Source organism: Nerophis lumbriciformis, linkage group LG09 (genome assembly GCF_033978685.3).
Source record: "Nerophis lumbriciformis linkage group LG09, RoL_Nlum_v2.1, whole genome shotgun sequence".
Lineage (NCBI taxonomy): Eukaryota > Metazoa > Chordata > Actinopteri > Syngnathiformes > Syngnathidae > Nerophis > Nerophis lumbriciformis.
Window position 1 is genome coordinate 52,661,846 of NC_084556.2, and position 14,128 is coordinate 52,675,973.

General features: G+C 44.7%; 1 protein-coding gene across 2 annotated transcripts in view; it reads left to right on the forward strand.

Moving 5' to 3' along the window:
- The window catches only part of LOC133607871 (3',5'-cyclic-AMP phosphodiesterase 4B-like), a 156,792-nt gene extending 143,035 nt beyond the window's left edge, over positions 1–13,757 (forward strand). For both annotated transcript variants that reach the window (XM_061962898.2, XM_061962899.2), the window contains 6 exons: positions 3,153–3,317; positions 3,495–3,594; positions 7,719–7,873; positions 7,939–8,061; positions 8,128–8,310; positions 12,920–13,757. In XM_061962898.2, the coding sequence (XP_061818882.1) occupies positions 3,153–3,317; positions 3,495–3,594; positions 7,719–7,873; positions 7,939–8,061; positions 8,128–8,310; positions 12,920–13,213 (1,020 nt within the window). In that variant the 3' untranslated portion in view covers positions 13,214–13,757. The remainder of the gene's footprint in view (positions 1–3,152; positions 3,318–3,494; positions 3,595–7,718; positions 7,874–7,938; positions 8,062–8,127; positions 8,311–12,919) is intronic.
- Positions 13,758–14,128: the final 371 nt, after the last annotated feature.

The following is a 14,128-nucleotide window of genomic DNA, read 5'->3' on the forward strand; positions in this document are numbered from 1 at the left end:
GCGTTCCCAGGCCAGCCGGGAGACGTAGTCTTCCCAACGTGTCCTGGGTCTTCCCCACAGCCTCCTACCGGTCGGACGTGCCCTAAACACCTCCCTAGGGAGGCGTTTGGGTGGCATCCTGACCAGATGCCCGAACCACCTCATCTGGCTCCTCTCCATGTGGAGGAGCAGCGGCTTTACTTTGAGCTCCCCCCGGATGACAGAGCTTCTCACCCTATCTCTAAGGGAGAGCCCCGCCACCCGGCGGAGGAAACTCATTTCGGCCGCTTGTACCCGTGATCTTGTCCTTTCGGTCATAACCCAAAGCTCATGACCATAGGTGAGGATGGGAACGTAGATCGACCGGTAAATTGAGAGCTTTGCCTTCCGGCTCAGCTCCTTCTTCACCACAACGGATCGATACAGCGTCCGCATTACTGAAGACGCCGCACCGATCCGCCTGTCGATCTCACGATCCACTCTTCCCTCACTCGTGAACAAGACTCCGAGGTACTTGAACTCCTCCACTTGGGGCAAGATCTCCTCCCCAACCCGGAGATGGCACTCCACCCTTTTCCGGGCGAGAACCATGGACTCAGACTTGGAGGTGCTGATTCTCATCCCAGTCGCTTCACACTCGGCTGCGAACCGATCCAGTGAGAGCTGAAGATCCTGGCCAGATGAAGCCATCAGGACCACATCATCTGCAAAAAGCAGAGACCTAATCCTGCAGCCACCAAACCAGATCCCCTCAACGCCTTGACTGCGCTTAGAAATTCTGTCCATAAAAGTTAAGAACAGAATCGGTGACAAAGGGCAGCCTTGGCGGAGTCCAACCCTCACTGGAAACGTGTCCGACTTACTGCCGGCAATGCGGACCAAGCTCTGGCACTGAGCATACAGGGAGCGAACTGCCACAATCAGACAGTCCAAAACCCCATACTCTCTGAGCACTCCCCACAGGACTTCTCGAGGGACACGGTCGAATGCCTTCTCCAAGTCCACAAAACACATGTAGACTGGTTGGGCAAACTCCCATGCACCCTCAAGGACCCTGCCGAGAGTATAGAGCTGGTCCACAGTTCCACGACCAGGACGAAAACCACACTGTTCCTCCTGAATCTGAGGTTCGACTATCCGGCGTAGCCTCCTCTCCAGTACACCTGAATAGACCTTACCGGGAAGGCTGAGGAGTGTGATCCCACGATAGTTAGAACACACCCTCCGGTTCCCCTTCTTAAAGAGAGGAACCACCACCCCGGTCTGCCAATCCAGAGGTACCGCCCCCGATGTCCACGCGATGCTGCAGAGTCTTGTCAACCAAGACAGCCCCACAGCATCCAGAGCCTTAAGGAACTCCGGGCGGATCTCATCCACCCCCGGGGCCTTGCCACCGAGGAGCTTTTTAACTACCTCAGCAACCTCAGCCCCAGAAATAGGAGAGCCCACCACAGATTCCCCAGGCACTGCTTCCTCATAGGAAGACGTGTTGGTGGGATTGAGGAGGTCTTTGAAGTATTCCCTCCACCGATCCACAACATCCGCAGTCGAGGTCAGCAGAACACCATCCTCGCCATACACGGTGTTGGCAGTGCACTGCTTCCCCTTCCTGAGGCGGCGGATGGTGGTCCAGAATTGCTTCGAAGCCGTCCGGAAGTCGTTTTCCATGGCTTCCCCGAACTCCTCCCATGTCCGAGTTACATCCTAAATAAAGGATGAACATGATTGATAACTGATATTCGCCAGTGGTGTGCTTTTTGGAGCAAAAAAGTGCACAACTTGACCACAACCAGCAGTTTATTCGGCCTCAATAACTGGAGTTTGCTGAACAACAGCTGGGGGAGGTTGATGTACCGGGTTTTCTGGACTATAGAACGCACCGGTATATAAGCCACACCCACTCAATTGTAGAAGAAAAATATGTACCGTATTTCCATATATTAGCCGCACTGGACTATAAATTGCAGATTAGGGGTGTAGCGGTACGTGTATTTGTATTGAACCGTTTCGGTACGGGGGTTCCGGTTCGGTTCGGAGGTGTACCAAACGAGTTTCCACACGGAATAATAAGTAGCGTAACGCACGTTGTGTAAACAATGCACACCGAGGCACAACACACGGCATGCTAGCAGCTAAAGGGGTACGATAGACTGACCATACGATCTCTTTTCACCGGACATGTCCTCTTTTGCGGAGCTGTCAGGGCGGAGTTTCTTAAATGCCTCAAATGTCCGGCATTTTGAGTTAGGGTTGCGTGTGTTTTCAATGTACGTTCAGGGTTAAGAAGGGGTTAAAAACAAAATAAATTGTGCGCGCAGCAGCATTGGTGAGGGAGGGGCAGAGACAGAGCGAGAGAGAGAGTTATGATAAACGCGCATGCGCCATTTATCCATAGATTTATCACATTTAATTTTTTATTATCTATAGCACGGGTGTCAAAAGTGTGCCCCGGAGGCCATTTGCGGCCCACAGCTAATGTTTTAAAGGCCCACGGCACATTCTAAAAATACTATTAAAATAAACAAAAACATAACAAAAGTGAAATAAAAAAAAAGCTTAAAGGTGAAATGTAATTTAGAAAAAGTTGCAATGTTGACTAATAAAACAAAGCTAATGCTAACGACGCTAGCTTGATTACATTACAATAGCACGTACAAATATGCATGAAAACACTCCTACAGACATCACACATGGGACGGTTTAGTAAGTAGGAATTGTTTTAGTTATATTGTAAAACTTACAAGCGTTGCTCTGAGTGATGAATGAAGAATCCATACGAGTAGAAACGCTATGGACCGTGAGAAGACGGAAGGGCACTTGTACTTCGGGCTGAAAGCTCAGTCTAAACAGAAGAGCACTGCATGTGCCGTAGCACAAACAATAAGACACTTATTCAGTGTTTTTTTTAAATATATATATATATATATTTGCATTATGGCCGTCAGTGGGAAAAAAATCCATAAATTAGCTGCACCGTTTTGTAAGCCGCAGGGTGCAAAGCGTAGGAAAAAGTAGCGGCTTATTGTCTGGAATTGATGGTACATCCACAGAGACCTCCACTATTTGTTTTGTTCAATTAGCACAGACCGGATACCAGTTCTGAATGTTACTTTAAAAACAATATCATATTCAAGAGTGCGACTAAAAGTCCGTCTTCTTTTCGTCCCGCTCAGGAGCGAGACCTGATGAGAACCTTCAAGATTCCGGCAGACTCTTTTGTGACGTTCCTGCTGACCCTGGAGAGCCACTACCACTCTGACGTGGCCTACCACAACAGCCTGCACGCAGCAGACGTGGCGCAGTCCACGCACATCCTCCTGTCCACTCCAGCGCTGGACGTAAGTGTGTCCAGGTGTGGCCCTCAGAGCGGCAAGCCCACGTAAATACAAGCGGTTTACGTCAAACGCTCTGAAAAACCGCACGCCAGACGGAAGACACAGAAAGGGATGGGCTTCAAGCTCAGCCAGTTTACCAAATGAATCTAATTGTTTTGTTCCGCCTCCATCCACACGCAGGCGGTCTTCACTGACTTGGAGATCTTGGCAGCCATTTTCGCAGCTGCAATTCATGATGTGGATCACCCGGGGGTGTCCAACCAGTTCCTCATCAACACCAGTAAGTGCCCTTTTCATTTGATACAGTCAGCAAGATAAAGGTTTCTCGGGTCAGTAAAAACCTTTCAAAGACTTTGATTGATCAAACACAAACCCAAGGTTTCTGAGGCGGGTTTTAACAGATCCACCCAGAGCACCAATGAAGTTCTTGATCAGTGGGATCTTTTTATCGGGAGCAACGATCAGTTTCCGGTTTGTTCGAGTTTATCTGAAGGAACTTCAAAGTTTTTGATAGAAAATCCACATTCCAAGACCTCATGAAAAGTGAAAGTCTGAATCATTGAAGGAGATGATGAGACGAAACATTTTTAAACCCACGGATCAACCGACTAAGAGGCATCTGGTACAACCGAATTCAAACAGGCCCTAGAACAGAACCCATGACATGGTGGACATCATTAAAAGAAGTCAACCAGTGGAGAACAGCACCAGAAATATCTCAGATTTGAGTCGATAAATCAGTTGGGATCATTTTTGGGATCATTTGATACAGTCAACAAGATTAAGATTAAAGTTCTCTTTAGAGATATTTCTCAGGTGATAAAAACAGTTCTTCGGTCAGTTAATGACCTTTCAAAGACTTTGACTGATCAAACACAAGCCCAAGGTTTCTGAGCCTGGTTTTAACAGATCCATCCAGAGCACCAATGGAGTTTTAGAACAGGGGGATCTTTTTATCGGGAGCAATGATCGCAGTTTCCGTTTTGTTCGACTTTATCTGAAGGAACTTCAAAGTTTTTGATAGACGATCCACATTCCAAGAACTCCGATAAAAAGTGAAACTCTGAATCATTGAAGGAGATGATGAGACGAAACATTTTTAAACCCACGGATCAACCGACTAAGAGGCATCTGGTACAACCGAATTCAAACAGGCCCTAGAACAGAACCCATGACATGGTGGACACATTGGACATCATTAAAAGAAGTCAACCAGTGGAGAACAGCACCAGAAATATCTCAGATTTGAGTCTATGAATCAGTTGGGATCATTTTGGGATCATTTGATACAGTCAACAAGATTAAGATTAAAGTTCTCACTTTAGAGATATTTCTCAGGTGATAAAAACAGTTCTTTGGTCAGTTAATGACCTTTCAAAGACTTTGACTGATCAAACACAAACCCAAGGTTTCTGAGGCTGGTTTTAACAGATCCACCCAGAGCACCAATGGAGTTTTAGAACAGGGGGATCTTTTTATCGGGAGCAATGATCGGAGTTTCCGTTTTGTTCGACTTTATCTGAAGGAACTTCAAAGTTTTTGATAGACGATCCACATTCCAAGAACTCCGATAAAAAGTGAAACTCTGAATCATTGAAGGAGATGGTGGAACAAAACATTTTTTAAACCACGGATCAACCGACTAAGAGGCATCTGGTACAACCGAATTAAAACAGGCCCTAGAACAGAACCTATGACATGGTGGACATCATTAAAAGAAGTCAACCAGTGGAGAACAGCACCAGAAATATCTCAGATTTGAGTCGACGAATCAGTTGGGATCATTTTGGGATCATTTGATACAGTCAACAAGATTAAGGTTAAAGTTGTCACTTTAGAGATATTTCTGAGGTGATAAAAACAGTTCTTCGGTCAGTTAATGACCTTTCAAAGACTTTCACTGATCAAACACAAGCCCAAGGTTTCTGAGGCTGGTTTTAACAGATCCACCCAGAGCACCAATGGAGTTTTAGAACAGCGGGATCTTTTTATCGGGAGCAATGATTGGAGTTTCCGTTTTGTTCGACTTTATTTGAGTTTTTGATAGGCGATCCACATTCCAAGAACTCCGATAAAAAGTGAAACTCTGAATTATTGAAGGAGATGGTGGGACGAAACATTTTTTAAACCCACGGATTAACTGACTAAGAGGCATCTGGTACAACCGAATTAAAACAGGCCCTAGAACAGAACCTATGACATGGTGGACATCATTAAAAGAAGTCAACCAGTGGAGAACAGCACCAGAAATATCTCAGATTTGAGTCGATGAATCAGTTGGGATCATTTTGGGATCATTTGATACAGTCAACAAGATTAAGGTTAAAGTTCTCACTTTAGTGATATTTCTGAGGTGATAAAAACAGTTCTTCGGTCAGTTAATGACCTTTCAAAGACTTTGACTGATCAAACACAAGCCCAAGGTTTCTGAGGCTGGTTTTAACAGATCCACCCAGATCACCAATGGAGTTTTAGAACAGGGGGATCTTTTTATCGGGAACAATGATCGGAGTTTCCGTTTGGTTCGACTTTATCTGAAGGAACTTCAAAGTTTTTGATAGACGATCCACATTCCAAGAACTCCCATAAAAAGTGAAACTGAATCATTGAAGGAGATGGTGGGACGAAACATTTTTTAAACCGCGGATCAACCGACTAAGAGGCATCTGGTACAACCGAATTAAAACAGGCCCTAGAACAGAACCTATGACATGGTGGACATCATTAAAAGAAGTCAACCAGTGGAGAACAGCACCAGAAATATCTCAGATTTGAGTCGACGAATCAGTTGGGATCATTTTGGGATCATTTGATACAGTCAACAAGATTAAGATTAAAGTTCTCACTTTAGAGGTATTTCTCAGGTGATAAAAAACAGTTCTTCGGTCAGTTAATGACCTTTCAAAGACTTTGACTGATCAAACACAAGCCCAAGGTTTCTGAGGCTGGTTTTAACAGATCCACCCAGAGCACCAATAGAGTTTTAAAACAGGGGGATCTTTTTATCGGGAACAATGATCGGAGTTTCCGTTTGGTTCGACTTTATCTGAAGGAACTTCAAAGTTTTTGATAGACGATCCACATTCCAAGAACTCCGATAAAAAGTGAAACTGAATCATTGAAGGAGATGGTGGAACGAAACATTTTTTAAACCACGGATCAACCGACTAAGAGGCATCTGGTACAACCGAATTAAAACAGGCCCTAGAACAGAACCTATGACATGGTGGACATCATTAAAAGAAGTCAACCAGTGGAGAACAGCACCAGAAATATCTCAGATTTGAGTCGATGAATCAGTTGGGATCATTTTTGGGATCATTTGATACAGTCAACAAGATTAAGATTAAAGTTCACTTTAGAGATATTTCTCAGGTGATAAAAACAGTTATTCGGTCAGTTAATGACCTTTCAAAGACTTTGACTGATCAAACACAAACCCAAGGTTTCTGAGGGTGGTTTTAACAGATCCACCCAAAGCACCAATGGAGTTTTAGAACAGGGGGATCTTTTTATCGGGAACAATGATCGGAGTTTCCGTTTGGTTCGACTTTATCTAAAGGAACTTCAAAGTTTTTGATAGACGATCCACATTCCAAGAACTCCAATAAAAAGTGAAACTGAATCATTGAAGGAGATGGTGGAACGAAACATTTTTTAAACCACGGATCAACCGACTAAGAGGCATCTGGTACAACCGAATTAAAACAGGCCCTAGAACAGAACCTATGACATGGTGGACATCATTAAAAGAAGTCAACCAGTGGAGAACAGCACCAGAAATATCTCAGATTTGAGTCGATGAATCAGTTGGGATCATTTTGGGATCATTTGATACAGTCAACAAGATTAAGATTAAAGTTCTCACTTTAGAGATATTTCTCAGGTGATAAACACAGTTCTTCGCTCAGTTACGACCTTTCAAAGACTTTGACTGATCAAATACAAACCCAAGGTTTCTGAGGCTGGTTTTAACAGATCCACCCAGAGCACCAATGGAGTTTTAGAACAGGGGGATCTTTTTATCGAGAGCAATGATCGGAGTTTCCGTTTTGTTCGACTTTATCTGAAGGAACTTCAAAGTTTTTGATAGACGATACACATTCCAAGAACTCCAAAAAAAATGTGAAACTCTGAATCATTGAAGGAGATGATGATAAGAAACATTTTTTAAAACCATGGATCAACCAACAAAGAGGCATCAGGTACAACAGAACAGAACCCTGGGCACCACTGGAGAACAGCACCAGAAAAACCCCATCTCAGATTTGAGTCGAAGCATTTGCATACTTTTTTAAAGCTCGGCCTCCAAAGGCACGAGTGTGGGCCTTTAGGGAGACCGTGTATGCTTCCCCTGGTTACCTGAGCTCCATTTAATTCCCCCGTCTTCCTTTGCTGCCGCAGACTCCGAGCTTGCTCTGATGTACAATGACGAGTCGGTGCTGGAGAACCACCACCTGGCCGTGGGCTTCAAACTGCTGCAAGAAGAGAACTGCGACATCTTCCAAAACCTCAGCAAGAAACAGAAGCAGTCCCTCAGAAGGATGGTCATAGACATGGTGAGGCCGTTTCCGACTTCATTTGAATTTTCCGTCTCATATCGGAGCGTCGTCCTCTCTACCAGGTTTTGGCAACTGACATGTCGAAACACATGAGCCTGTTGGCCAACCTGAAGACGATGGTGGAGACGAAGAAGGTGACCAGCTCCGGAGTCCTTCTGTTGGACAACTACACCGACAGGATGCAGGTACGAGGCGTGCTGGTGCCACCTGTCAGACACGAGAACCACTCGTCTAACTGGTACTTGCTGCAGGTTCTCCGCAACATGGTCCACTGCGCTGACCTGAGCAATCCCACCAAGCCTCTGGATCTGTACCGGCAGTGGACGGACAGGATCATGGACGAGTCCTTCCACCAGGGAGACCGAGAAAGGGAGCGCGGGATGGAGATCAGCCCCATGTGTGACAAACACACGGCGTCGGTGGAGAGGACACAGGTAGGGATGAGACCTGATCCCACATGAAAGACTGGAACTGCTTCTGAGTAGTTAGTTCGTTAGTTAGTTTAGTCTTTGTCTGAAAGGGACAATGCACAGAGACATGAAGCTCAAAGACAGATATGTTCTACACCAGATTATAGCTAAATAGCTCATTTCCATCTGTAGTCCCTGGTTACCTAAATGGAAAATATACAAAAACATCCAATAAAATTATACTATAGCATGTGATCAAATTAAGAACAGTCATAAAAATGCCTTCTCATTGACACATACTTCTACATTAAAACCACACCTATCATTTACATCATAACTTGACAATACATGCTTTCATTCACATCTGTCATCATTTGTAAAAAAAAAAACATTATAAATACATATATACACACACATATGTGTATATATATTCATATATATTTATATATATATATGTGTATATACAAACCCCGTTTCCATATGAGTTGGGAAATTGTGTTAGATGTAAATATAAACGGAATACAATGATTTGCAAATCCTTTTCAACCCATATTCAGTTGAATGCACTACAAAGACAACATATTTGATGTTCAAACTCATAAACTTTATTTTTTTTTGCAAATAATAATTAACTTAGAATTTCATGGCTGCAACACGTGCCAAAGTAGTCGGGAAAGGGCATGTTCACCACTGTGTTACCTGGCCTTTCCTTTTAACAACACTCAATAAACGATTGGGAACTGAGGAAACTAATTGTTGAAGCTTTGAAAGTGGAATTCTTTCCCATTCTTGTTTTATGTAGAGCTTCAGTCGTTCAACAGTCCGGGGGTCTCCGCTGTCGTATTTTACGCTTCATAATGCGCCACACATTTTCGATGGGAGACAGGTCTGGACTGCAGGCGGGCCAGGAAAGTACCCGCACTCTTTTTTCACGAAGCCACGCTGTTGTAACACGTGCTGAATGTGGCTTGGCATTGTCTTGCTGAAATAAGCAGGGGCGTCCATAAAAAAGACGGTGCTTGGATGGCAGCATATGTTGCTCCAAAACCTGTATGTACCTTTCAGCATTAATGGTGCCTTCACAGATGTGTAAGTTACCCATGTCTTGGGCACTAATGCACCCCCATACCATCACAGATGCTGGCTTTTCAACTTTGCGTCGATAACAGTCTGGATGGTTCGCTTCCCCTTTGGTCCGGATGACACGATGTCGAATATTTCCAAAAACAATTTGAAATGTGGACTCGTCAGACCACAGAACACTTTTCCACTTTGCATGAGTCCATCTTAGATGATCTCGGGCCCAGAGAAGCCGGCGGCGTTTCTGGGTGTTGTTGATAAATGGCTTTCGCTTTGCATAGTAGAGCTTTAACTTGCACTTACAGATGTAGCGACCAACTGTATTTAGTGACAGTGGTTTTCTGAAGTGTTGCTGAGCCCATGTGGTGATATCCTTTAGAGATTGATGTCGGTTTTTGATACAGGTCACGGTCATTCAATGTTGGTTTCCGGCCATGCCGCTTACGTGGAGTGATTTCTCCAGATTCTCTGAACCTTTTGATGATATTATGGACCGTAGATGTTGAAATCCCTAAATTTCCTGCAATTGCACTTTGAGAAACGTTGTTCTTAAACTGTTTGACTATTTGCTCACGCAGTTGTGGACAAAGTGGTCACGTCCTTTCTTGTGAAAGACTGAGCCTTTTTTGGGAAGCTGTTTTTATACCCAATCATGGCACCCACCTGTTCCCAATTAGCCTGCATACCTGTGGGATGTTCCAAATAAGTGTTTGATGAGCATTCCTCAACTTTATCAGTATTTATTGCCACCTTTCCCAACTTCTTTGTCACGTGTTGCTGGCATCAAATTCTAAAGTTAATGATTATTTGCACACAAAAAAAATATTTATCAGTTTGAACATCAAATATGTTGTCTTTGTAGCATATTCAACTGAATATGGGTTGAAAATGATTTGCAAATCATTGTATTCCGTTTATATTTACATCTAACACAATTTCCCAACTCATATGGAAACGGGGTTTGTATATATATATATATATTTGTATGTATGTATGTATATATATATATATGTGTGTGTGTATATATATATATATTTATATATGTGTGTGTGTGTGTGTGTGTGTATATATATATATATATATATATGTATGTGTGTGTGTGTGTATATATATGTATATATACAGTATATATACTAGAGATGCGCGGTTTGCGGACACAACCGCGGAGTCCGCGGATTATCCGCGGATCGGGCGGATGAAATTAAAAAAACTAAGATTTTATCCGCTCGCGGGTCGGGTCGGGCGGATTAATTTTTTTTTTTTTTTTTTTTTTTGCGGGTGGCAGTTAAACCAATTGGTAAATATATATACATAGTTAAATGTTGTTACCCACATACGAAAAACGAGCAGGCACCTGCTGCATATGCCACAACAGAAGAAAAAAAAAGAAAAGAGATGGACACTTTTAGGGAGCGGAGAAGGGACGCCTCGCCGGGGTCCGGGACCGAGGCCCCTTCCCCCGAGAGGGCCCCACCGGGAGCCGTAGCTGAGGCGATCCGCGAGAAGGGCCTGACGCACGTCCAGGGTCACTACCGCGCCCACCGCACCGACACCCCGCCTCGTCCGCTTTCGCCTTCGCCGGCGTCACGCGCAGCAGGTAAGCAGCTTACCTGCCCGCCACCCCCGTGGCCGGGGGCTCGTAACAGGGGTCACTCCGCGCTCCGCCCGCGCAGCTTACCTGCCCGCCACCCCTGTTGCCGGGGGCGCGTAACAGGGGTCACTCCGCGCTCAGTGCGCTCACGAAAGGGGTGGGGCTCACCCTGGTTGATATAGAGAGCAGGACAGTGGCCATGGAATTTCATTTAAGGTTTGTGATAAACCATCAAACTCATTCGTTAAAAGGACTCTATAGTAATGTAAAGCGAATTTTTCTGGACATTATCATGCAAGAAAAGTTTATTTTTGGGATCGCGATCACCGCGTAATGATTTTTAAAGGTTGCATTACATTATTAACTGTCCCATGTGATCAGCCAGTGCAATTGGAAGTCCATGCTCAATTATTGCCTCCGTAAATAAAACTTCGGCATTCATCACATCCAAAGAATCTGTTTGGGCGACGAAAAACGTTGAAAGTTTTCCACTTGTATCGCTAGCAACGGCATTAGACTTGTGTTTTTTTGTCCCAACGTGGTCTTTTACATCGCTAATTCCTCCGTGTCCGATCGAAAAATCTTGTCTGCACAAGGTGCAATTCGCGTAGTTTTCACCCTTTTTTTTTTTTTTTTATTAATATTAGATATATAACAACGGGCGGATGGCGGGCGGGTGCAGTTCTGATCAAACGTTACATCGGGTGGATGGCGGATGGTTGACGACTTTCTGACGCGGTTGCGGATGAGATAAATTGCCTATCCGCGCATCTCTAGTGTGTATATATATGTATATATACAGTATATATACAGTGTATATACAGTGTGTATATATATATATATATATATATATATATATATATATATAAATACACACACACACACAACACATCTCCCTCATATATTATATATGGCCTATAAATTGTGCACTAGTGCTGCACCAAAAATTTGCCTGCCGAAAAAATACTTTGCTCGCTGAAAACCAGCTGCTGTGAGGACGTTTTTACCTCCGCTTCTTTTCCCGCGCACTCAAATGACGACGTAGCTCCACCAAAGATGACAAAAAAAAGTGTCATTCAGGTCCCATTTCCGTTCGGATTGAAGTTACATTTGAAAAGATGTGATTCCAATCAGATTTCAACTACCTCCTGATGTGGCCTAAGTCGGATGCGAAAATATCCGATTTGAAGCACTTTGGAGCGTTTAGACTGGCAACAAAAAAATCCAGTCTGTGTCACATGAGGGCAAAAACATCCAATCAGGTGTGCAGTGTAAACGGGGCCTGAGGTTCCTGTTGGAATAATTGTTTGTAAGTTATCACAAAAGAAACGTTGTATTATGAATGCTGTCTTTCGAGGCCTAACAAGAGGAAGAAGGCTCGTGAAACGCCACTGTGATTTCAACACGGACAGATGGCAGGATCTGCTCAACTTCCAGAGGAACTCTCTTTGAAGTGTTAAACGAACTCTCTCTGAAGTATTTCACAAACTCTCTTCCAACTGTTTGGTGACCGAGGTCAACGCTGTTTACGACCCGCTGCCCTCTTGAAGTCACTGTGGTCAGGAGACGGGAAGGGTTATCCATTGTCCTCCAACACCTGCCCCAGCTGGATCCAGGAAGAGCCCAAGCCCGAGAAATCCTCTTCTTGGACTTCAAAGCGACCGAAAACAATGACTGTTTTACATACTTCCCATTCCTGCTGTGACATGTGTTGGTGCGTGAACATTGAACATCTGAATAAATGAGGTGACGAAAACCTTCTTCATCAGAGCGTGGTGCAGGACTGTACAGAGAGTGCAGTGGCCATGTCTCTCCTCAATATTGAGTCCAAATTGAATTCTGTCTCTGTTTGATTCCTTGCCTTTTGTCTTGTTTAATAGATGTCCTCAGTGTTTGAACGTGACAGTTCCCACCTCTAGTTCTGAGTCATCCTCAGTGACGTCTCCCTTTTATCCCCTTCAGGTGGGCTTCATTGACTACATCGTGCATCCTCTGTGGGAGACGTGGGCAGACCTGGTCCACCCGGATGCTCAGGACACCCTGGACCTGCTGGAGGACAACAGGAACTGGTACCAGAGCATGATCCCCCAGAGCCCCTCGCCTCCCTTCTACTCCGGCGACAAAGAGGGCGGATCGCACAGCGAGGCGGAGGCGGGTCCTGTCGCCAGCAGGTTCCAGTTTGAACTGACGCTGGATGAGCAGGAAAGCGACGGGACGGAGACGGCGGTCTGCGACGTCTCCCCGGCGGAGACCTAGCTAGCGCCACGGGAGTGCTCGACGAGGAAAAGAGCGCGGCATATTTTTTTGCTGCTTGGGCTTCGTTTCATTGCAGCGCGGCAATCCTACAAGGAGGCTCTTTGGGGCGTCCTGGCTGAAAAGGGCCCCCCCCCTGCTGAAGAGGCTCGGTCGGACACCCTGTGGCAGTTTGTTTTGGAGCCCCCGGCATGGAAGGTAGGCGACTTCTGTCCCAATGCAGACTTGGAAGTCTGCGTGTACTGGGACAAGTGAACCTTCCGGATTTGCACTTCAGGGCGTTTGTTACATTCCTTCAAAACAACTTTGTGTTGTGTCTGTATCGCCATGTGGTTCTGTGTCCAACCAGAACTACTGCTCTGCTACTTTTTTGTAACCATTCCATTTTGTTTTTTTCCCCCAACATGTCTTAAAAATGTGTGCCTTTTTTTAGGGCCCGCATGGCCCATTGTATAAGGACTCCCAAAGGGAGTCCTTATGCAATGGGACATAATTTTAGGGCCCGCATATTGTATAAGGACTCCCAAAGGGAGTCCTTATGCAATGGGACATAAGGATCTATTGAATTTGTAAGGTTTTATTCTTTCTTTATTAGGGACCGCAATGTCCCTTTGGGACAGAGGACCCTATTGTATTTCGTGTTTTATTATTATTCCGCCACCTCTTTGAGCTGTAATTTGACCCCCTTAACATGCTTCAAAACTCACCATATTTAACACACACATCAGGACTGGCAAAAATTGCGATCTAATGAAAAAACCTAGCCCCAAAACCCAAAATTGCGCTCTCGCGCCCCTAGGATGACAACACAGACAAAACTGCCTCTAACTCCCAGTAGGAATTTTGTAGAGACATGAAACAAAAACCTCTATGTAGGTCTCACTTAGACCTACATTTCATACACTGACATCTTTCAGC